This window comes from Lottia gigantea, assembly GCF_000327385.1.
Source record: "Lottia gigantea unplaced genomic scaffold LOTGIsca_4, whole genome shotgun sequence".
Classification (NCBI taxonomy): domain Eukaryota; kingdom Metazoa; phylum Mollusca; class Gastropoda; family Lottiidae; genus Lottia; species Lottia gigantea.
The window spans coordinates 380327-407155 of NW_008709379.1; the positions used below are offsets into that span (position 1 = coordinate 380327).

The 26829-nt window shown below is 33.9% G+C and overlaps 3 protein-coding genes across 3 annotated transcripts in view; 1 reads left to right on the plus strand and 2 right to left on the minus strand.

Annotated features, from left to right (window-relative positions):
* Positions 1-5247: 5247 nt before the first annotated feature.
* On the plus strand, positions 5248-5469 carry LOTGIDRAFT_105594 (hypothetical protein; the record flags this gene model as incomplete). The annotated part of the gene is made up of 1 exon (XM_009059596.1): positions 5248-5469. A coding segment is annotated over one exon (222 nt), but the record flags the coding sequence as incomplete, so codon positions are not given.
* A 17254-nt stretch (positions 5470-22723) lies between these two features.
* LOTGIDRAFT_228700 (hypothetical protein) lies at positions 22724-24750 on the minus strand. The gene is made up of 4 exons (XM_009059597.1): positions 24677-24750; positions 24281-24323; positions 23976-24041; positions 22724-23214 (listed from the first exon to the last, which is right to left on the minus strand). The coding sequence occupies exons 1-4, from the start codon at positions 24722-24724 to the stop codon at positions 23003-23005; spliced, it is 369 nt and encodes a 122-aa protein (XP_009057845.1). The 5' UTR covers positions 24725-24750; the 3' UTR covers positions 22724-23002.
* Positions 24751-25473: 723 nt separating this feature from the next.
* The window catches only part of LOTGIDRAFT_228701 (hypothetical protein), a gene marked incomplete at its 3' end in the record, with an annotated part of 14080 nt that continues 12724 nt past the window's right edge, over positions 25474-26829 (minus strand). Inside the window, exon 14 of the mRNA XM_009059598.1 lies at positions 25474-25567. Coding sequence (XP_009057846.1) covers positions 25474-25567 — 94 coding nt within the window. The remainder of the gene's footprint in view (positions 25568-26829) is intronic.

The window sequence follows — 26829 nt, forward strand, 5'->3', positions numbered from 1 at the left end:
TTGTGTTTACCACTCAGTTTGTGGTAAACAAAATATACATGGTATAAAACATATCAAGTAAATTCTGATTATACACGACTTAATATTTATTCCTAACGTGTATTCAAGTACAAACTAAGTAACATTTGATCCAATCTCCATGGGTAACAACCTTTCTTCAGTACAAAGAGCCTAACAGCGGACTATTTTATTAGTGACTTGGGACTAGCGATTTTATAAGAGTTTGCAATTAATGAAGATATTAAACTTAGATCACTTTCAAGAATAATAATGACGTATTATCAGTGAATAATAAGACTAAAAAATAATAAATAAATAATGAATAAAAAAGCCTTTTGAACATGACAGTCGCTATAAACTATCTGTCTCACTTTTAAACTTTAATTTACTAATTGTTGTCTTCTTTCCTTTTGATTGCAATAAGATTCCCCGATCTCCAGCTTTTGGTGTTCTCATGGACTTGTATGCTCTAATTTGTTGTATTATGAGAATTGTTCTGATAGAAGCATATTTTCTAAAAAGCTTCTTAAAAATGTTATATAAATTCAGCTTCCCTCATAGAGTCTTCATACCTAATAATGATCATTGGTATCCGAATAATTGAAAATGCTCAAAACATTTAATTTTATTTGTGTCGCCTCTTAAAGCATCGGCTTATTTTAACGTTGGTTGGTGGTTTTTCGTGTAAATCTGCTTTTTGCTAGTTGCATAGGAATGAGATATTTATATAGTTAAAGAATAAGACTCATAAATTGATTGAATTTTAATCAGTTCATAGTAAGATGTAATCAAGAGGAAACTTTTTCGGGATATATTTTCGATATCCTGTATTGATTGAAAGGTGCATTACTTTGTAAAAATTGGCATCGTCTTTGTGGAATAGTTTGTGGCGACATAATGTTTATTATTATATATTATATTTAGTTCTAAGAATTAATTATTTTCTTATTTTATTTATATACATCTTACAATAATAACATATTTTCACTGTTAAAATAGTACTCAATACATCAACTTTAGGGAGATATAGAAATAATACATCAATAGTAGAGTGATATAGAAATATCACTGTTAAAATAGTACTCAATACATCAATAGTAGAGTGATATAGAAATATCACTGTTAAAATAGTACTCAATACATCAATAGTAGAGCGGTATAGAAATACCACTGTTAAAATAGTGCTCAATACATCAATTGTAGAGTGATATAGAAATACCACTGTTAAAATGGGCTCAATACATCAATTGTAGAGTGATATAGAAATACCACTGTTAAAATAGTGCTCAATACATCAATTGTAGAGTGATATAGAAATACCACTGTTAAAATAGTACTCAATACATCAATAGTAGAGTGATATAGAAATAGCACAGTTACGTCCCTTAAAATTCAACAGTCAAGTAGCTATTTTTTTTTTTGGTACTCTCTTATTTGTAGTGTATGTTGAGTAATGATAACGGTTGTGGCGCCAGGCCAGAGGCGGATTAACCTATAGGCAAACTAGGCAGCTGCCTTTCGGCCCGTCGAAAGTTCGGATCATGACAAATTTTGTAACAGTAAAAATTATCAAACAGGTAATAAATTCCGCAGGCCCATCGCAAATTCGGCCAGGCCGATGAGAAATTTCTTCACATAAAACAGATTAATCTTCCTTATTTACATTATTATAAAGGTCTCACAACCTTAGCACCTGCAGGGATGAACAGTTTTCATATTTAAATTTGTCTACTCTTACTCTTTCATCCATTTCTTTGTCATTCTTAAAAATATATATTTGTTCATCTTACGTAGTTGAATGTGTCATTTCTTGTCAGATTAGTACTGTTCTTCTATTCTTCTATTTTTATTTTGTTCCGCCTGATAAAGGGATTAGTTCCGAAACTTAGCTACTTTACTCTTATTGTATACTTTTTACCTACAAACCTACCGTTTGCACGTTATCGTGTGATTTTTTTTCGTGATTACTAGTCGATATTTTATTTAAATACCGTTCGATATTCATATTCCCTAGATTAATAACAGACTACACTAATAAAATGAGAAATTAGGCCCTCTACCGTACGTTTGCCTACGTGCCAACAAGTCCAAAATCCACTAGTGCGCCAGGCAGTGTATGCTTCCTCTTCGAGACACCTGAAACAACTTTTCATTTTGAATTACTTCCTCACATATGAGTGATATACTCTTTGAAGTGAAAGTCCATTAGTTGCTGGCAATGCTTTGATATTATGTTGTTTGGATTTCGGGTTTCGTGCGGTTCGGATCGTTAGTGCTTGATTCATTTTATCTCGTTTAAATTCGATATAGGTAATTTGTTGAGATATAAATATAAGAAAATAAGAAAACTATCATTATTTATTCTTGATATAGATTCCTGTATTGAAACGTAGCTAAAATAAAATGAAGGGATCATATATATCCATAATATATAGTGTTCGTATTCTATAATATTACGTCTACTTCTAAATATCATTTAAAGATTATATGAGATATTTATACATTAAATGTTTTTAAACAACGAATTTATTATGAAGCTCTTGAGAATTGTAATTGTATTTTTGCCGCCTGCCAGTGAGCTTAGGCCCTTTGTTACCTTGCCTGGTATACTAACTTGTTCTACTGTGTAGGTATTACAAGTTTGCAACAATAGAAATGATATTAAAATTTAAAGAAATAAAGTAACCTTTGTCTTGTCCTAACTCCTTGGTGAATACTACTGGGCAATGACTTATGTTTATTACTGTTGTAGCATGTCTAACATTTACGCATTATTAAATCCTATTTTGTTGTCATATACTGGAGTCCCACGATGAATAATATTGATCACATTGTCTCAGAAATAACAAGCGTATTTCAGAAGTTTTTCGTGGAAGTTAGTAACGTATCTGGTGAAAGGTGATAAATGTTTTATTTATATAAATGCTAATGTGTTTTAGAAACGAAACATCCCGGCATTGCTTCTCCCGTATTAATCTCTGGACTGCATAGAATTTACAGATCCAGTGTTTGCACCAAGAATCAAACCAAAATGTAAAACCTGATATCTTTCTATGAAAACTATTGGAACATGAAATAGGAAATTTGGGGCGTAAGACAGTAGAATATATGGCAACAAGACTAGGATAAAAACCAAAAGACCATTTAGGTTATCCAACTGAATGGTTATAGGAACAGATACCTGGTGTTAAGTCAATCGGACAAGGGTTATCCGACAGAAGCACTATATTTTACATGGCTATAGGATAGAAGAAGGTAGGCAAAAACGAAACACTAGACCAGAGACGACAACGGAACTATAGCAGCGGTAAACAATTAGTACAGACTGACGGGCAGTTGAGGATATAAGAAGGAAGGCAGAGAGGATTTAACACTGAATGATTACGAATATTTATTTTGAGTATATGAGTGTGAACAATATGGGGTTCTTTAGGTATTTGAACTTGGTGGTTATTATATATGTTCACGTGCAGTTTTCACGTGCATCCGACATAGTAAAACTGTGGCGTAGAATTGCATTATCAGATATTTTGGTCTCTGTTCCATCACGATCAACATTTTCTCGATCCGTGACTTTGTGTGCTGAAATATGTATACAATCCTCGCCTGTGTGTAAAACATTTGGTTACAACAAGGGCGATAAATCGTGCCTGATATTTACAAACCGAGTATTTGCTGAAGGATCAGTTATATCCACGTCTCCTGGTTTGAGATATTATTGGACCTACGCAGGTAAGTTATTATAAAATGTCCTTTAAAGGTGGATTTATACATCTGACGACGTAATATGCTAGCAAACGTAACGCCGGCTGACGGCGTCAGATAGACTTACCGCGCGTAAGCGCCATTGTACAAAATTCGCGGACAAATAGTTTTTGGCCAAAAGTTATAATTACACAAATGATAGAGATATTCATAGCAAACATCTTAGGTTAGTGATGTCGGTGTCCAATTTGTAATCATGAAACATGACTCTGAACATCTATATTTACCATCCCAGCCCAATGGTTCGCCATGAGGCATTTTCCTTTTCATTTGGTCTTTAAAATTTGACCGACAAGTGATGTAAAACACTTTAATGTTTGAACCTCACTGATCAACCTCTCATCTTAATTTCCATGTCTGTCGAACCGATCTGATTGACACTCTTGTCTGTGTTGTCTAATAGCTTCTTGTGATTGGTTGAAACATATGAAAATGTTATGTAATATGTAATATATTAATTCAAATTCACGTGTTAAAGGTTCAAACACAGACCAGCTGACGTGGATAGTATAAACCTATGCGGAGAAGAACGCCGGCAACCACCGACCGCGAGCGTATGCTAGCGTTTACGGTGGTTGACGGCGTCCGAAATGTAGATCACCCTTGGGAGGTGCATAGAGGTTTTCTGATTTTTTTTTATTTGTGTCGAGCACTGTAATTATAGAAATACCCGAAGTACACAGGATGAGAATGGTGAAAGGTTCAATAGTATAATATTCAAATCTTCATGCTTCACCATAGTCCAGTATTCAATGTCTTATTTTTCAGATAGTTGCCCACCTGGCTACTCTTACTATCCCACAATGCAGGCATGTCTGAAGGTCACAAAAATATTTGGTATCCTCTCAAACTGGTACCAAAATCATCAAACATGTGTGGACGATGGTGGATATCTGTTTATACCAGACACCAATTATAAACGGCTTTATATTGAAACAGTTATTGCTGATCAAGGTAAATAAAGGAAGAAACAAAAGTCCATTTTATACGCTCACATCATAATGTGGTCATATTCCGTGTTCGTAGTACATAATCATTTGTGAACGTGATAGAGACTACATGTTTGATCGAATGTTAATCAAGCTTAATATAGGAATTTTTTGTGAATTTTAAGTGACATTATTTTGATGAAATCTCAGATAAGTTGGGTTAACCTGAATTTTGATGAATGACTTTTGAGTTGTTTCCCTCGACTTAGCCTAACTACGCCAACTTTGGCCTGAGTTTTAATTGGATTAAGACGAAACTTGAATGTTGGTGTATATTGATGAGATAGATTGGATGAATGAAATGTTCAATTTTGATATAAACAGTCTTGAACATCCTAAAGTCATGGCAAATTCCATTTCAATCATCAAGCAGCCCTTTGTTCGTAGATCATATTGCAGCAGTCAACTGACTTCGAGTCTGAACTGTATGGATCAAGTGGATTATGTCAGTTTTACTTTATTGAAATGATGCTCATGTATTACAGGAAAACCCAATGGACGTTTCGGTGTTGGTGGTGGCGATTCTTTGGAAGAAGGTATATACGTGTGGCTTGATGGTTTCTCGATAAACCAGACGCTTTATAAGCCAGGTCAACCCGATAGCTTTGGAAACGAAGACTGCTCTATTATTGAAAAGGACGGTAATATATATAAACTGTCTGATGATAATTGTTTGAATCCTAGAAATTTCATATGTGAAATTCCCATGAAATAGACAGTCACTTTACGTAGTTTAGCTGAATATTTATTCTTATCGAAAAAGACCATTTTACACCAAGACGCGATGAAGTGTTCCGTTCTGGGGACGGACCATTTTTATTACAGTATTGTCAAATGAAAAGAGAACGTTGAATCAGTGTAGTGTAGTATAGACAGGACTCGGACCAGTAATTTAATTTTTTATCTTGTTTCCATGTTCAAATTCAACCTTCTATAACGTTTTCCAGAAATGTCACATGAAACCCTGGCCAATACATGTACTTAAATTCAATATATCATAACCATGAAAATCTGGAAATCTGAGAATCAAAACTGAAAGTAGAACACTACATTTTATCAACATCCGCTTGACTGTCACTGCACACAAAACGAATATTTTTAGAATTATCCTTCGGCATGGAGACCACTCTTCATCTTCAACCCACTACAAAGGCAAGTAAGACACGCCCAATTAATCCAAATACCAACAACTACCTAGTTTGCGATATCAGCATCCTCTGGAAGCGAACGTTTTCTTGTCATAAAACGAACTAGCCCACCAATAGTTGATATCTAGCCCGTAGACCATCAAAATCGAATATAACCACTCAAAGTGAAACAAACCAACCTTGAATCTAACCCATCGTGACTTGATATCTATACAAACAATAGAGACAAATTATACGATCGTAATATAAATGATACATTTATTAATTATAGAATAATAGATGATGAAGCGAGTAGGCATATTTTCATAAATCATATTCTTGTTGTGAAATTATCACCCATTGCCTTCCATGGCATATTCTGACTATAGACTTTACAATAGGTTACAATCAGACATTTTATAAACATACACGTTTCATTTCTTGAAAAATCAATTGTGTGTTCATATCAATTAGCAATAAAATATTGAGTAAGATTTGCGAGTTTGAATATATTCTAACGGATAATGTCATCCATCTGGGACGATTTAACATCGTATGGCTCTGACACAATGCTAGAGATAACCATACCTACTGCTGACTCTGCATGAACTGGGAAAAATATAACCTTTAACACTGGACACATTTCGCTTTAGGAATAAGAAGAGTGTATTGATCAATTCAAAGTTTCCACAAGTGACAAATAGGAGTTACTGCCCATATACAACATCCCCACCAGACAACAGAAAGAATAATTTATCATCTTAACTAGTGATTTGTATGCAATATTCTGCCATCTGCAGACCCAATTGCGACGAAAATTGTACAATATCGGGCACACTGTTTATTCTATGTATAAATGAGAATCGGTATTTTGTAAGGAACTTGCAAACGTGGACACATCTCATTCTTCTTTCCAAGTTCGTCATCATTCGTTGTCATTGATATAATAATACTGGAGAAAAAATTAATATAAGGTGTCTTATATCAAAAAGAAGATTGCTGCAGATGCACTGTGCATGTTGAGATAAAAGATAATATTCGGATATTTAGGAGGAAATGTAGATTCTGTATTTTCTTACATTTGCCTTCATTTTTATACGCCCACATTATAATGTATATTGTCGTCGACAATATTCGTCCATCGGTCCGGTGGTTCGTCCAGAATTGGTTTGAGACCCGATTTAAATGGAATTTTTGTAGATGAGATTTATAAGATGAGATTTTAGTCAAGTTCAAATTTGACTATGAATTTTTTCGATGAACAGTTTTTAGTTATTGGCCTTGTATTTAGTGAAAACGCGTCAAAATTTGTTTGTAAACATTATATTTAATGATGATAGGTGGCATCAAGTGATCAGAAACATTCATAAATTCAACGTTTTTCATCAACAACTGCGTGATCAAATTCTTATATTAGCATTATAGTTGCTTCACACAGTTGTCAGTAAATCTGATCGCTACCAGTTGGCGTATGTTCCTGGTCATCTATCTTTTTATTAGAATCTTTGTAGATGATATTAAACTGAAAGAAACAAAAGAACGTTTGTCTTTTAAACGCTATTGTTTCTACACTGTTATTAGAGTGAGTATTTACTGTTAGATGTAAGTCCGCCTTGAATAGACCTACTACTGGATAACAACTTTTGTCGGAGAGTTGGTAGCTAATGCCAGGTATGAATGCAATTTATTCATTATAGCATCCTGTTTTCGTGTGAATACTCGCCGATCGCTTATTACTTTTACTAATGGCAACAGTCACAAACTCAGGGTCATATACCAGAAATATCACTTATCGCAATTTAATGTCTCAATCGCTCTTTTGGTGGCGATCAGTGACCAATGGTGATTAGCAATGAAAATAAGGTATTTGTATTGCTTTATAGCGTCCCAATTGCGATTTCCGTCCAATGAACAGCGCTGAAAATCCGATTAACGGTGAATATAAGGTATTTGTTTATTGCTTTATCTTGTTTTGTACTAGGTGACGTTCACTACGGGAGATCCGCAATGCCAAATATTGATTTGTATTTACGTTGAATAGTGTAACATGTTACAGATATCGTGCTAAATAACCGATACTTCAAACTATTATACGAGTTTTATTGCTAATCCACTTAAAGAATAAGAAAAAGGAAAAAAAACTTGAATAGGTTTGCACCCATAATTTTCAAATAAGAAAAAAAGTATAAGTTGATGCCAAACTCCATCTAATGATAATAGAGGAACTTAGTAGTGTAGAACGTTTGGATATCAAAACTTAGATCTTTGAAATAAGATTCAGAGCTAGATCGGAATAGGATATTGTACGGTAGAACAACAGAATAGAAGGAAATAGGAAATACAAAGGCCAGAAGTTGCGACGTGATGGTCTAATAAGATAGGACTCGATGAAATAGAGAACAACAGGATAGATGATTTGGGAAAGACGGCTACTAGAAACAGAATTATACTAATGGATAAAAGGTGGAAAGCCAGTAGGACAATGGCATCCCAATAAAAAGTCTATATGATACAAGGACCAGAAGACAGGATTATACATTAGAAACACTGGAATAGTAGCTAATATTATTTGGAGCGTATAATGGGGTTCTTTAGATATTTGAACTTGGTGATTATTATATGTTTTCATGTTCAGTTTTCACGTGCATCCGACATAGTAAAACTGTGGCGTAGAATTGCATTATCAGATATTTTGGTCTCTGCTCCATCACGATCAACATTTACTCGTTCTTTGGCCATGTGTGCTGAAATATGTATACAATCGTCGCCTGTGTGCAAAACATTTGGTTACAACAAGGGCGATAAATCTTGCCTGATATTTACAAACCGAGTATTTGCTGAAGGATCAGTTATATCCACGTCTCCTGGTTTAAGATATTATTGGACATACGCAGGTAAGTTATTATAAAATGTCCTTTAAAGAGACATTCCTCTTCTTTTGTAGGTCGAAATTAAAAAAAAATTATAAAACGGCTTCCGCTTTAACATATTTTGTCTACTTTATTTTTAACGTCGCTATGTTTTTTTGTTGGAATTAGAAAATTGATAGCAAAATAAAAGGCAAATTGTAGAGAAATAAAAGTCAAATATTTAAGAAATCTTCCTATGCATAATGAACAATGATTTTAATAATAAAAATATTGGACACTGCAAACTTTAAGTTAACAACTTCGAAAGTCTTTTAACAGCATAATGATGTTTTCCAGATAGTTGTCCGTCTGGCTACACTTACTATCCCACAATGCAAGCATGTCTGAAGGTGACTAAGAAAATGTTTATCTTTACAAACTGGTACCAAAATCACCAAAAATGTGTGGACGCTGGTGGATATTTATTTATACCTGACACCAATTATAAACGCCTTTATATAGAAACAGTTATTGCTGATCAAGGTAAGATAGAAACAAACTATCAGACGAAACTAAATATACTTGTGTTTATTGATGAGATCTCAGATGTTTTAATTTGATTTTAGAGATATTTCCTTTGAACTAATCCAAAAAACCTCAACAGTGGGTTTTGATCGAAACATTGCATATTTATACGATTTCGAATGAATTATATTTTATACCCACACATTGAAATCTGGATAAATATTGTCGTATTCCCTGTCCGTCAATCAGTCTACATTGACTAGGAATTTTAAAACTGATGGTATTTCACAGTGTTTCAATCTGGAACGATGTCTTACCTCTATGATTAAGTCGCCAAAATTCAGTTTAAACATCGTTTTACATATGTCTGGTCATATTATCATCTCAATTATAGCATGTCGAGTTGTCACCGATTTTTTTTTATTATTTAACTTAACACTAAGTTTTGTTTCGCCCGATTTTATGTGTAGTATTTAGCAGCAATGTCAGAGTATGTTTACTCTTCTGATCACATGGTGCCACTTTTCATCATGGATGCGGGTGTTTGCATCATTTTTTCTTATGATAATGTAAGAGTTATTCTCCCTTGACTATTCAATTAAAGAAATATATTTTCATCAGTTACGTCCCTCGGACTTTGAAAATTCATCGGTCAAACCATTATTTTTTGTTGGCATGTTTGTATTTGTAAGAAAGAAGAAAGAAACAACTATATTTTACAAGGATAACATCTTGTTGCCATTTATATAGTCCAAGATTTATTTTGTCCACAATAGACAAAGATTAAATTTACACGTTGATCTAGATTATAATTGATTGAATCTATATAATGGACTTATTCCAATCTATTGATTGGAATGGATTTTGTATCGATTTCACCAAATATCCTCTTTTCATGTGCTCAATTCGGTTTGTATCTCAAAGTACAATTTTGTCAATTTATTTGTCTATGGGTTTTCTGATAAATAATCTTCAAGGCCGGAAACATAACCAACAGTTTGTTCAAATAACTTTTCTTCTTGTTTTTCACGGCATCAAATTTCGACCGATCGTTCGTTTCGATTACGAAATCGACTGAATGTAGATTGTTTAAATAAGTTAATAAAAACATGTAACTGTCTTCCTTCAAAATTCAAAACGATTATTATAATTAGGATTATATCATTCCACACCACAAAAGACCCCTTGTGCGCTATTTTAGGACACACCTGAATAAAAAATTTGATACTAGTATTGTATGAGCTTTTCTTGAAGTGACGTATTTTCGCCAAATTGTTTTAAGTCCGCCATTTTTTTTTAAATTTCGGTTTTAATTTTTTTGATACGTCTACATGACAATGTGGTCTTATATTGCCGTTGCCCCTGTACGTCGGTCCGCCCGTCAACATTTCTTGTGGGCACAATAGATACTACAGTTTCCATCTGTTTTTGATTAAACGTGGTGTTGATAAGATCTCTGTCAAGTTTGAATTTTACGATTTCACAATGAATGGTACTTTAGATCTTCCCCTTAACTTAGTAAAAACGCGTAAAATTTGTTCGTGACTCCATTTGCCATTCCATTTGAAACTTTGTGGGATAATTAGAATTGATAAGGTCTTGAGATGAAATGAAATGAATGTAGTTTTACGTCCTACTCTTCTGCACCCTGTGGGCTAATGAAGACAGGCAACGCCATGCAGGGTGCCACTAGGGAAATTTTGCCAGGACAGCGGCATTAACCTGCTCTTTTTCGATTTCCAACTGTTGAGGGATCTTTAACGTGCTGTAGCACACGGGGCTTCGGTTAATTGTCCCATCCGCTTTTTCCATGTCAGCCCCTCTTACCTGCATCACTGACAGGGGGAAACCGGGTTGAAAAATCCGAAGGTATTATATCGACCTATGCCGGGATTGAACAATGGACCTTCACTGAGCCACCGCGGCTCCCTGATAATGTCTTGAGTAAGGAGTATTGAATAAAAACATGACAGTTTAATCATGTTGGTTCATGTTGCACCTTTTTTTCTATTTCGGTTTGGATTTGTTGTAAATTTTAAAAACTATAATTTTACCTTGACCTTGATGACTTTGATATTTTCAGGGTAAAATGTCCTTTCTCTCAGATATCCATCAATATGCTGATATAGGTTACAAACATTCGAAAATGAACATTTTTGCAACTTTGGACAGATGTACAACATTCTCATAAACAAAAGGATTTGATTTTTATTTTCAGATTAATAATGTACTTTTAGTCCTCTTTCCAGTGATATATAAGAATAATTCATAACCATATTCTTTAAAGTATTGAATGTTTTACGGCTCAAATTCTGACTTCTTATGAATTTGTCCATATCGATGTGGTTTTCATAATCAGAATGTACTCTTTATCCTCATGTTAATGATGTGTGACATGGGTTGCTAAAAGCAATATTTCAAATAATTAAATCAAATAGTTTGAAATCAAATAAATCTGATTATGTCATTCTTAAACTTTTTTGTTGAATTTTATCATATAGTATTGAAACATTTATTTAGAGCTATACATCTACATACTTTTTGAATTTTTATGCTTCCCAGTTAAAGATAGTGTCGGGTAGATGAGTTTTTTGGTCTCCCCAGCCACATAAATTTAAATTGATATGTCGGAAACTTTCACTGTGCTAATGAAACAGATGGAGCTAGCACCACATAATAATTACGTCAGCATTAAAACAGTACTAATAGTTTTCTACCGCGGGATAATAAAACCAATACAAAATAACAAGTTCACTTAAATTTAATACCCATAAAATAAAAAAAAAGTCACATTATTCAAGTTGCTTTGAACAGTGGTTAGAACTCGATATGACTTTGCTCTCAGCTTGAAGGTTGAGAAATTCAAGTTTTTATCTTCTGGAGACGAATTATTTTCTCTAAAAATATACAATATTGTTTCCTTTACTTTATTTGTTTCCGTAACTGTTGTTACAAGTTTTTGAATGTAACTCATAGGAAGTAATTATAAAATGTACAATCCCTTTCCTTTTATAATAATTAAACTGTGAAAATACTCTTCGACATAAATCTCACATTATATCATTATTGATTTAACTTGTTTTCACAAAAATCACACTTAATGTGTTCGTCACATCTAATTTTATATCACACATTTTTAAAAGGCAACCACAACATTTCAGTGCATTATGATGCTCGTTGTCTAAGCTCCAATCAGGTGGAAACCGGGTTGAAAGAGCTGAAGGTACATCTCGGCCTATACAGGAATTTAACCCTGACCCTTCTGCGTAACAGATGAGCGTTGCTAAAAATCGAAATAAAGATTGTAATATATAATTTAAATGCTGATATTTTGCTTGTGTGTTGTAGGAAAACCTAATGGACGATTCTGTGTTGGTGGTGGCGATACTATGGTAGAAGGTACATACTTCTGGCTCGATGGTTCCTCAATAAACGTTACGCTGTATAGTCCAGGCCAGCCTGATGATTATGGTGGAGAGGACTGCTCCATAATTAAACAGGACGGTGGGGTATATAAACTCTTTGATGATAATTGTGGAACTTTTAGAAATTATATATGTGAAATTCCCATGAAATAACTGTCCTTTTAAAAGTTTAGCTATAGATTTATTCTTAGACGACCAAGACAACCAAGACGCGATAATGTGTTTTGTTTCTTGGTTTGGACCAGGCCGTGATACAATAAGCCAGTTTTATTGAAGATGGAAGTTTTTCTCGGTATGCTTACCATGGAGCTCTATATTTGTATTTACTAAACATCAATTTCACTGAATGATGACTAAATTCAGTGAAAAAGTTTGAAGGTAAATTTTTAGGCATGTCTTGGTTACGGTTTACATTACGCGAATGTATCGTGTCCGTTTTGGGGACCGTTCCGAGACCCTCTCACTGGGTCATAATTTAAATGATTTTCTAACAATTGTTGTTACATTACACAAAATTCATCTGTTCTGTTCTGAGAACAGTTCTTAGAATGATAAGTTTTGTAATAAAAAAGTAATTAATGAAGCCCAATTTGTTTACATTGTTCAATCATTGCAAACGTTTTAGAGAATTCAGACCAGGCGTAAGTTTCGCGAAATCCTAACTCAAGATTATTTCCATAAATCACGAAGAAATGTCATTGTAATTCATAATGCTGTCGTGTAATTATCATTCTTATCAAGCAAGTCTGCCGATATTTTTTTTAATTTAAAGAAGTTTCCGTTAATGAAGGTCCACTTTTACAGCAATAAACTATATTTTTATTGTGACTTCTTGTAGTTTTAAAATTAGGCTTGTCGACGAGATGGAACATTCAGTTATTACTGATTTGTGTTGTAACAGGTCCGATATTGACGATATTTTGATCAACTTAGAAGGACATTCTTTTTTTTTGTAGGTCGAACTTTGATTAATTTTGTGACAATAATCCACCATAATCTAAAGAAATTTGTCCCTTAACGTATCTGAAAGTTTTAACTTAAAAAATCTAGTCGTTAATTTTTTTTTAACTCCAAAACTATTTAAAAAAATTAGGTAAACTTTTAAAAGTTCGTTTTTCTTTTTGGAAGCTGCATAATACTACTGCACGGATTTAAGTAAAACAAACGCCTAAATATAAAGAAATGTGTCTCATACGTATTCGAATGTTTCAACTAATAATTTCGAGTCATTATAAAGCCAAACACTAAAACTAGGTCAAAATGCTTAACAATTAGTATTAGAAATATTTTCTGGTATAATTTACGACATTTCGATTAAAAATATTTTTTTTACAAAAAAGCGGAATGCCCCTTTTTAACATTTTTTTGTAATTGCCCTATGTTTGTATGTACTTTTGGCCTAAAACAGATGAAGACTACAGTGTTATCCAGTTTTAATGGCATTTAGTACATATGTCTATAGTGCTTGATTAAGATATTTTGACAGACTATTTGTGAGTTTTTTGCCCTAAAACATATCACATCATCAAATTCTGAGACTTGCCAAAGCCCTTTACTAAAGTCTATATTCAGATACTTTTCATGTGAAATTTTTTAAACAATATCTTCATGCTTTGACATAGCCTCAACGTCGAATTCAATAATACGTCTTGAAACCTATACAAAATCAGTTAGTGTTATCCGATTTCACAATAGGCAAAACATATGCAGATGTTGACGGCTGGAAAATCTTCAATTGCAACATAGTCTGAACTTATCTGTAATAGCTTTTTGTATAGCATAAAGTACTGCCTAATCGTAAAAATTGTCTGAAATCAAATTTATTTTATGTTCACTTACATTAGTAGTCTTTGGAACATATTTCATCAAAATCCTGAAATAATTTATATATACATGTATCCAATTTATGTCTTTTATTAGTATACTTGGAAAGTTCGTTCTGAGTCAAAGACGGCAATTCTGTTAGCTCATTATCCCAGACAGCGTTTCTGTTAAATAGTTTTCTTGTACATCACTCTGCACAAAACTTTCTACCGTTAATACGGTTAGATTCAAGTTGACTGTCAATATCTCGTTATTGATTTTGAGGAAATGCAACTTGTAAATTGATTCATATTTACATTCATATTCAAAGTTTTTGATCAACAAAGTTCTTATAATTAGTATTGTAGTACAGTTGACAGTTAATCTGACAGCTACCTGTTGGTGTTTGTGTTCTGTTCAGGTGTTCTGTCCATCTATCTTTTTATCTGTTGCTTTGTAGAAATAACAACTACAGAAATGACAGTGATACTTGAAGGAAATAAATGTCTTAGAAACGCTTGTGTTTTCTACTTTACTTTTGGCGTGACTTTTTACTAGCAGATGATCAGCGTTAATTCTACTGGATAACAACTTTTGTCTGAGAGTTTGTAGCTAATGCCGGGTATGGATGCAATTTATTCATTATAGCATCCTGTTTTCACTCGCCGATCGCATATTACTTATACTATTGGCAACGGAGTACATCATACACACCGGGTCATATACCCATAAATATATTGTACTTGGGGTCGTTTAATACGGGAGTTCCGCGATGCTTAATATTGATTGTCTTTCTAACAAGTCTTTACGTCGAAGTGTGTAACGTGTTACAGATGATCGCTGAAATATCCGATACTTCAAGCTGATAACTATTATTCAAGTTTTATTGCTAATCTACTTAGAGAATTAAAAAAGTTAAACAATTAGAAAAGGTTTGCACCCATCATTGTCAAATAAGAAGAAAAAGTAAAATGTGATATATTCTCACTGATGCCAAACTCATCTGGGAATAATATAGGAACTGAAAATATAGAACTATGGGATATCAAAATTTACATTTATGAAATAGGACACAGGACCAGGTCGGAATACACCAATCGACGGTAAAGCAATAGGATAGAAGGAAATGCGAAAATATAGAGAACAACAGAATAGATGATAAAGCAACTGAACTGACACCTGCTGAAAACGGGATTATAGTAATGGATAATAGGTGGAAAGCCAGTAGGACAATGGCATCTCAATAGAAAGACTATATGATACAAAGACCAGAAGACAAGATTATACATTAGAAACACTGGAATAGTAACTAATATTATTTGGAGCGTATAATGGGGTTCTTTAGATATTTGAACTTGGTGATTATTATATGTTTTCATGTTCAGTTTTCACGTGCATCCGACATAGTAAAACTGTGGCGTAGAATTGAGTTATCAGATATTTTGGTTTCTGCTCCATCACGATCAACATTTACTCGTTCTTTGGCTATGTGTGCTGAAATATGTTTACAATCGTCGCCTGTGTGTAAAACATTTGGTTACAACAAGGGCGATAAATCGTGCCTGATATTTACAAACCGAGTATTTGCTAAAGGATCAGTTATATCCACGTCTCCTGGTTTAAGATATTATTGGACATACGCAGGTAAGTTATTATAAAATGTCCTATGTCTACTTCCATCTGGACATGTCAAACCATTTTCATTTACTTTAAGACAACTGAAACGAGTACATCAAGTACAGGTTTTGGTAACTTTTAATGTAAAAAAGGGAAAAAATAAAATGTTAGAACTGAGAACGTTTTGATTCAGGAATCGGAACGGTGTAGAGACGTCCACTATTTATTAAAGGATCAGTCTCGTTTTGAAAATAAGTCGGAAAATCGTTTTGCTCAAATTTATGGAAACATGGCACCAAAATCTTACAAAATGTAATTCTTAGCATATCTGAAAGTTTTAAGTTGAGTTATCTTGACTTTAGAGTTTTAACTTTCCCTTGTCATTCAGGGTAGGATTGACATATCTTTCACCTTGTCATTCAAGGTAATATTGACATTACCATGTCATTTAGAGTAAGACCGACATACCTTTTACCTTGTCATTCAGTGTAAGACCGACATACCTTTTACCTTGTCATTCAGTTTAAGATCGACATACCTTTTACTTTGTAATTCACTTTAAGACCGACATACCTTTTACCATGTCATTCAGGGTAAGATTGACATACCTTTTACCTTGTCATTCAGTTTAAGATCGACATACCTTTTACTTTGTAATTCACTTTAAGACCGACATACCTTTTACCATGTCATTCAGGGTAAGATTGACATACCTTTTACCTTGTCATTCAGTTTAAGACCGACATACCTTTTACCTTGTTATTCACTATAAGACCGACATACCTTTTACCATTTCATTCAGGGTAAGATTGACATACCTTTTACCTTGTCATTCAGTTTAAGACCGACATACCTTTTACCATTTCATTCAGTGTAAGATTGACGTACCTTTTAACTTGTCATTCAGGGTAGGATTGACATACATTTACCTTGCCATTAAGGGTAAGACCTACACATCTTCTACCTTTTACCCTGTCATTCAAGGTAAGATCGAGATACTTTTTTACTATGTCATTCAGGGTAAGATTGACATACCTTTACCGTGTCATTCAGGGTAAGATTGACATACATTTTACCGTGTCATTCAGGGTAAGATTGACATACATTTTACCTTGTCATTCAGGGTAGGATTGACATACATTTTACCTTGTCATTCAGGGTAAGATTGACATACCTTTACCGTGTCATTCAGGGTAAGATTGACATACATTTTACCTTGTCATTCAGGGTAGGATTGACATACATTTTACCGTGTCATTCAGGGTAGGATTGACATACATTTTACCGTGTCATTCAGGGTAGGATTGACATACATTTTACCTTGTCATTCAGGGTAGGATTGACATACATTTTACCGTGTCATTCAGGCTAAGATTGACATACATTTTACCGTGTCATTCAGGGTAAGACCGACACATCTTTTACCCTTTACCTTGTCATTCAAGGTAAGATTGATATATCTTTTTATCTTTTGCCGTGTCATTCAGGTATAATTGACATACCTGTTTACCCTGTCATTCAAGATAAGATTGACACACCTTTTTACCATGTAATACAAGGTAAGGCCGAAATACCTTTAACACTGTCATTCAGTTTAAGAGCGACATATCCTTTTACTTTGTCTAGGGTAAAAATTACAACTTCAATACATCCGTCTATTGTTTTTTTTCTTCAGATAGTTGCCCGTCTGGCTACTCTTACTACCCTTCAATGCAGGCATGTCTGAAGGTGACTAAGAGACAGTTTTTCGTTACCAATTGGTACCACAATCACCAAAAATGTGTGGACGCTGGTGGATATTTATTTATACCTGACACCAATTATAAACGCCTTTATATAGAAACAGTTATTGCTGATCAAGGTAAGATAGAACAAACGAGCAAGGACAGAAACAAGACAAACATTTTGGTCAAATAACTTTTCTTCTTGTTCTTCACGGCAACAAATTTCGACCGGTCCTTCGATCTGGTTACCAAACTGACCGGATGTAGGTTATTTAAATAAGTATATAAACAACCGTCACGTGTGAACAAATTTCACAATTATTGCACAAAGAAATGAATCAGAAAATAGCATGAACACTACTAAGGGTCAGGGGACATTATGAGGCGTCATTGTGTTATAAACGTTGCATTACTTTATCTAAAGAAAAACATTTTCTACTTACGTTGGGATTTCTTGACTATATCATTACCTTGACCTTCAATGACTTTAACATGTTCAGGGTATCTATATATATGCTGCTGGTTACAAAACTTTAACTTCCGGTTAAATAGTCATTCGAAAATTGACATTTTGCAATTTTACACCACTGTACCACATTTTCATAAACATAGGCGCTTGTTTTTTTCATATTCTTAATGTACTGATGGTCCTCTTTCCAATGATATAAAAGAAACCTCAGTTACCATATTCTTTAATATATTGAAATTCTTAGGGCTTAAATTTTGTATGGATCCCTCACCAACTTGGTTTTCATAATCAGAATATACTGTTTATCCTCGGTTTAATGATGTGACATGGATGGCTTTACACAATATATCAAATCATTACATTTTGCAAAATTTTAAAAACATCCAACATTTTGTTAAGTTATGGTGTTAAGGTGGTTAAAAGGTGGTTAAAAGATGCAAAATGCAAAATGAAAAATAAAACTGTTGATTTAATCTTTACACGTTGGTTGTGAAATCAGCAAGTCAGAAAACAAATAAATCTGACTAAGTCATGTTTTTAAGTCACTTAAATTGCTAATTTTAACTTTGAATATCAAAACATCCACCCAATTAGAGATGCAAATTAGAACTCCTACTACAAACATGTATTGTACATTAGTAGAAGGGGTTATAAACTGAAATTTTCAGGTATTGGCAGGTATGAGATGAGATGAGATGAGGTTCCCCCAGCCATATTAATTTTAATTGATATGCCAGAAACTTTTATTGTGCTAACGAAACTGACAGAGCTACCATCACATAATAATTACTTCAGCATTAAAACAATACCAACAGTTTCCTACTGTGGGATAATAAAACCAATACAAAGTATTTTTTACACCTATTAACCATCTTCAAGTGGTGGTACTTAAGTAAAGGATGTGGATTATTTGCCAGTAAACAGTTGACTACCGGGTTCATTTAAACTTACATCTTAATATTCAATACAAACAAACATTTCACGTGGCACCAAAAATACTTAAATAATCACCAAATCGATTTAACTGAGAATATATTGTAATGATGACAATGCTTTAATTTAAAGATTCGTTTCCTATCTTGTTCTATCATGAATACGATCTTACAGGGGTTACAGATTGATAAAGACGTAAAAGGGGTAGAAACTGATTTGTTTTCCGATTAAATATTTGAATGACAATTGAAATGGCTGTGCTTGCATGTAAAATCACGTATGTAGTGATTTGTACGACATTTATACCTATGACAAATTGTTTCCTGTATTTCGTGCTAGTGACACACATTCTAGAAGAAGCTTTGAATTTTAGGTTAGCTCTCAATATATCTTAAAAGGATACCACTACGTAGAATAGAATTGAAAAAAAAGTGTATGTATTTATCAGCTTGACTTACCATGTGTCATGACTGAAAATAGAATCTCTCCATATATAATACGATATATCTATTAAACAAATAATTATTGAAACAGTTTTCAAATTTATCTGTTTATTGAATTATAGGGGGATTCTGTCGTATAGTTTTGAAACCTGGTAGGTCCACTAATTAACAAAGACTCATTTAGCCACGGTTTAAAATTACGTAACATTATACGCGGTTATTACTCCCAGATTGAGGTTTTCAAGATTATCTTCTTCAAAATATACAATCGCGTTTCCTTTAATTATAATGGTATTACAACTTAACAAAGAAAAACAAAGAACTTTAAAAGCCTCTTTACCGCGATCGAGAGCGGCGTCTATGAAGTGTTGTTAAATGTAGCACGAGGAAATGAATATAAAATAATTAAATATGGCCTAGTGAAAATACAATTGGACATACATGTAAATGTAATTTTAATATTATATAATTATTAGTTTAACAAAAAATCACACATAATGTGTTCGTCACATCTAATTTTATATGATACATTTTAAAAAGCAACTTAATTTTATAACATGTAGTGTAATATGATGCGTGCCTTCTAGAAACCGGGTTGAAAAAACATCTCCATACGAAACTACGCATGATCCTTACATGGAAATAACACACACTTTCATGTAAAAACCATACGTAGTTTCGCATGGGTACATCTCGACCTATACCGGAATTATTGAACCCTGTGCCTTGAGAACAACTAGCAAATGAGCGTTGCTAAAGATCGAAATAAAGATTGTACTACATACGACATAATATAAATGCCAATATTTGCTTCTGTGTTGTAGGAAAACCTGATGGAGATTTCTGTGTGGGTGGTGGCGATACCCTGGTAGAAGGTACATACTTCTGGCTCGATGGTTCCTCCATAAACGATACGCTGTATAGTCCAGGCCAGCCTGATGATTATGGTGGCGAAGACTGCTCTATAATTAATCAGGACGGTGGGGTATATAAACTCTTTGATGATAATTGTAGAAATATCAGAAATTATATATGTGAAATACCTATGAAATAACCCTTCGATTATGTCGTTTAGTGTTGCATCACTATATTGATCGAGGGTGCCATAGAAACCGAAAAGTAATTTGCACCATAGACGTGAACTAATTATTATCATACGAAATGAATATATTGTATTGTATTTTCGCTAAACAAGTTGGTGAAATTTGATTCGTACGCAGACGATACTCAGGTTTATCAAATCATGAGACCGCACTGAAGCGTCTAAAAAAAATGCTTATCTGACATTAGTGATTGGATGAGTGCCAATATGCTTAAACTTAACGAAGACAAAACAGAATTCATTACCCTTGCACCTAAATGTCTAGTGAAGACTCTAGACGATTTCCGTCTGTCATTTGACGGAACTGTGTTAAGCGACGTATCTTGTGTGAAAAATCTCGGAATGTTCTTTGATAAAACCATCAGTATGGAACATCAAGCTAGTGCGATCACTAAGGCTGGTTTTTATCAGATTCGGAATAGTGGTCGAATTCGATCTCTAATTTCGGTTGAAGCCTGCAGAACACTAGTGCCCTCCCTTGTTACATCAAGGCTAGACTATGGCAACGCATTGCTGTACGGTACTAACACTAACATTATCAGTAAGTTACAGCGTGTCCAAAACACAGCAGCACGTTTGATAACCCGAACAAGGAAATTTGACTCCATCACACCAGTTCTTATCTCGTTACACTGGCTACCCATTCATTACCGCTGCCGATATAAACTTCTTGTTTATGTGTACAGAGCACAGCATGGCAAGGCCCCTAGCTATCTCCAAGAACTAATTACGCCATACAAACCCAACAGATCACCCAGGTCCGAAAAGAGTATGCTTTTACATCCTCCAAATGACGTCAGAACGAAAAGCTACGGTGAAAGGCGTTTTGACAAGGCCGCGGCTACACTCTGCAACAGTTTACCATTGTCATTGCGAAATGTGAATTCTTTAGACGTTTTTAAAAAACAACTCAAGACTCACTTCTTTTAAACTGTTTTTAAGGATTACTTGTTTATTTTATTTTATTCTATATACTTTTAATTGACTGCATTCATTTTAGAATGTTTTGTATATATTAGGGCACAGGCAGTTTTTGTTGCATTCGTCGGTGCTTTGTATTTTATGTTTTATGTGAAGCTCTTAGAGTAATCGTTGTTATTATATAATGCTCTCTATAAATATTGTATTTATTATTTATTATAATGAATCACATGGTCTAAATGGAAATTAATACTGCGAGTGAAACTTATCTTTTATATCTACCAATTGAATAAAAAGTGTTATCGTATTATGAGCCACCCGAAATATTAAAATATTCCATAGAATTTGACCGATTTTCTAGTTTACGACGAAAAGAATGATGGTCATGGGTTCTAATCTAGGTCGGCGCGTGTAAGACTGATGACCTTGAATAGTTCACCGTTCCTTTATTATTAAAGTCGGTCGAGCTGTAAATGGTTACAGTTAATACTGGAAATATAAAACGTAATGGTTGTTAGTTTCTTTTAAATCATACATGTCAAACTGTCATTGAAATTGCATAAGGAGAAACCAGACATACACCTATCAAAGCTACGAGGAGAACCAGCATAGCAAATACCGAGACCATTCATTTGACAACGAGAAACATGACAAACAATTGAAAATATTGTCTCTCATGATCTGTCTTCAAATTTGTTTTGTTTTTTAAGAAATCTTTTTATCTTTTTATCAGATGGCCGGAAACAATCACTTCTAATCCTTTTTATGTAAAGATCTTTTCTAAAATTTGTTGAAGATTTTGAGTCTTTGATCACAGTTGATTTACTTATAATGACAAAAGGTTATATTATGGTGCTGAAATACAATAGCTCGATAATTCTCATTTAACAATGGACTTTAGTACATTTTCAGTTTTGAATACCTCTTTGAAACATTTGAGTTTAAATCGATAAGAAAATATAGAAAATCAATTCTCTATTTTGGCATCTGAAATTGCTTGAATGTATCAGTTATTATAGACCCCAGCAAAATTAAATCAAATCGTTTGTTAATTGTTAAATGTAATAACAGAACAAAATATTTCTCAAATTACAATTGTATTATAGAACAGAGTTATTGGTACAGAACAGGGCTCTGGTTACATAAGAATTTGTCCTGGAATACTTACGACAAAAATTGAATTTTTCAAACCGAATATTTTGATTATGGTTGCGATGATATTACAGAAATCTTCTCCAAAATCTTATTCTGGCTACAATGGTAAAACAGAACAGTATTTTCCGAAATAACAAGTTTTCATCATGGTGTGATTAATACCCAGGACCTACAGGCCCTATAGGGTCGCTGTATCTATGATGGGCATTATTTCGGTCTTGCCATAACTGTTTGGTAACCCAAATTTCATATTGTTCATCACCGTATCGTCGTCGGCACTCCTCCTCACTGTACACGCCACTAAATCTATAACATTGGCCATTCCTACCAATATATCTACAGTAACTAGCTGTTCTTCCAATACTTGCTGGAATATATAATAAACAAATTATTATATAATGGCAAATTAAGTCGGATTTTGAGGATAAATAATAAATTAAATGAATTTACAATTGTGAAGCGTTCATTGCTATGACTCCAGAAGTACAGAAAAAAATAATTATCAAGGGTCAATGTCACGAAATCCAACTTAAGATGATTTCAGTGTTTGTCATCTGGTTAATCACAAAAACGTATTCAAAAGATAACTTTAATGACTTTAACTCGAATTTTTATATTTCCAACAGTTTATCTAATTTAAAATTTTGTGAAGCTGGGCCTAGTATTGCACCTAATGAAAACGTAATTCATCTTAGATCTTGCTTGACATCATTGACTTCATTTCATAAGCTAATGAGTGAATGTTTTATAATCTCTGTACAAAGATGATATAAAAATAAGATATTTTCAGTATATTAGCCCCTCGACGTAATTCACAGCCTGATAACCATCAACCTTTCAACATCCGATACCGAAAACCTGAATCGCAAGTTCATCTATTGGGATTTCATTGGCAATTAGATACATTTAGAGGGCAATGGGAACATAAGCCACTTTGTATAATGGGCTCATGGGAAACTGATGTGTAAAGTGGAGAGCCAGAAAAACTGTGTTTAAAAATGTCCATTGAGCATTATTAAATCAATACATTTAAAAGATTCGTTTTCATATTTTAGACCTTGAGAGTTAAAAAGTTTGAAAAGACCAATGAACTAAAACAGTTTAATGAATAAAATATTTAATACTTACGAAAATATCCCGGTCGTCCTGGTAGGCCTGGTAAACTCGGTATACCCGCTGGACCGGAAACACAATCTGCAAATGAATTAAAGACTATTAGTGTATTGGTCAAATACGAATTGGTCGTGCGAAATAAGAAAAAATTTGAAAGAGCAATAAAGTAATTCTGTGAGGCAATTTTTCGTTTTGATATGTTTAAATATAAATTTGAAGCTGTTGATATTTACAGTGTCCCCACATAACCACTTTAGAAAACCTCCTTACGATTCATTAGCAAATTATAGGGTTAGTTATATGTAGCATGTATAACGTACCTCTTGTATCATTCAGGTCGATATCAGAACGCTCAGATAATACCTAGAAAACATCAGACAAATTGGTATACCGAATTGAAATTTCAACCCATAGGCGAAGCAGATAGTGAAAGGTAAAGGAGGTGGGGAAGATGTGATCGATTTTCTCTGGCAAAATGCAAACACTGTGATTTTTTTTGAATGTTATTGCTCTATTGTTGGCATTTTGGTGGGCAAATATTCTCAGTCCAAACCGCAAACAAAGGTTTTAAGCATTACAAAATTAAAATACATTGAATAGACTTTCGTGGATCATGCAAAATAAAATTGTAAAGGATTCATATTCGACATATAGTCTGGTTATAATGCAATGTTCGACCTGACAAAATTTTTACAAAAGTTTTGACATGTACTTACGATTGCTGTTAAAGAAAGTAAAACCCACAGAAAATAACAAACTTTCATTTTGACTGACGATTGAAGGGTTAATCTGCTGAATTATGTTTGAATGTTTTGTTCCTCGCCTTTTATTACCAGGATCTGGTGACATTTTAAGGAGAGAAATCGGAGTAGATTGTTTTATTTAGTTAAAGGTATCAACACACATCACCAATGACTAGAACACTTCACTTGACTAACGCTATGTGACTGTTGATTGCTCATTTGCGGAAATGGGATAGAAGAAACAAAAGAAAAGAAATACACTATTTTACAAGGATAACAACTTAGGTTCTTGAGGATCCTGTCTACCAGCTGTTCCTTTAGGATTAACAGTAAGGATGATTTTTTCAAGGTTCGCAGACTCTCACACATAAAGTTATGTGTAAACAAAATTAGCCAAATGGCATCAAGACTAAACAAGAAGTATGCCATGTGTGATTTGTTTGATTTAGCCTTTAAAGTATTCATAATATATTTTAAAATCATTACCGGAACCCGGATACCCCTGTTTACAGCAGAATATTGACATCTGTTAGGTCAGTTTAAAACGCAATAAGTGAAACAGTTCTCCAGGAATAATTGTGCAGTTTGAACTATATATTCTATGTTTATGGCCAGTAATCTGAAAATTATTCTTGTCTAGATTGTCCCTCACCATTTACGGTTTGTTCGTATGAAGGATAACAAATTATAAAATACCAACATTCCTCCCTCTTCCAAATCTGAAGGCGCAATAGACAAGGTACGACGTCCGCTGCAGGGTGATCGATATATTAGACCATGGAGCTAAAAATATGATGTATACTATATCGACATAACACCGTACATCGCACGGGACGTCGTACCTCTTCCATTCGCACATCTACCCTGCAAATTACATTAAATTCACAATTGAAATCAACCGACCGCTTATTCTAATTCCCCCATACATAGTTGTTAATTTTACCATCTCTGGATCTAAATATTCGTACGACTAAACATGTTAAGCAAAAAATATTATTTTTGACGTTATCAAGTCGTTAATTTTTAACGTTTACGCTCGTACGTTAATCTACGATACTTTGTGAAACGGGGCCCTACGGCACAAATACCTTCTATGTAGATCCAGCTCTTGGTAGTCATGTCAGACTTAATGGTTGGTTATTTTGCATCGTGTGTTCGCCTTAAGGTTAGTGCACACGAACAGTCTTGGTCGGAGACTTATGTGGCCGATTAGTCTTGTCTTGAGTTTCAACGACTGGCACGGGTAGACAAGGAGACAAAAATCTCCAGTCTGTCGTTATCCACCGCGTGCTGAGCATGCAATTGAAAGGAAAATGATTCTGATTGGATGATGACGATATGTCTTGCAGACGATAAAACTATCGGAGACAATTATCAAACTTGACGACACGATAATCTTTTCGTGGAGGCACGGGCACACGCTAGATTTTTGGGGACAAAATCTCCGACCAAGACCCACACCTTTCACATTAGCAAGTTCTTTTTAAGTAGAAAAGGACATTGGTATGGTGTAAATGGTCCTGACACACATGCGAAGAGACAAAACCCGCTAAAGCCAGATAAATTACAGACGCTATTTCCAATCCAAGTATATTATATTAATTATTCATTTGACATTACATTCTGACAAAATATGGACCATTTTTATAAACTTTACACTGCGTCTTTTGATCAATTTACTCTCCACCAAATTTGGCTTCATAGAATTTTCTTGAAGGAGTGGATAAACAAATCCAAATAAGTATCATAACAATAATTCCTATTTGTTGTGTTCAAAACTTCACTAACTGTTTTCCAGAGACCTTCTCACTCTTCCATTAAATCGAATGGCCTATTTGAATCGTCGATAAGGTTACAAATGAAAGGATTGTAACTTAATTATAAATGAAACGAAATAACATTTTAATATATTCCAATTGGTATGATTAAATATTTCTTAAAATAAATAATGATGAAGTCCAGAGAACATGACAAACACAGATGTAAACACGATGGAGACTGGAAGGGCAGATGCTGAACCATCTACAGATGAAGCTGGATCTCGGTGTTCTCTTTTGAACTGAGCGGCATGACAAACCTTGTCTAAATTAGCCTTCTCTAATTTCTTGCATTCTTCTGGTAATAAT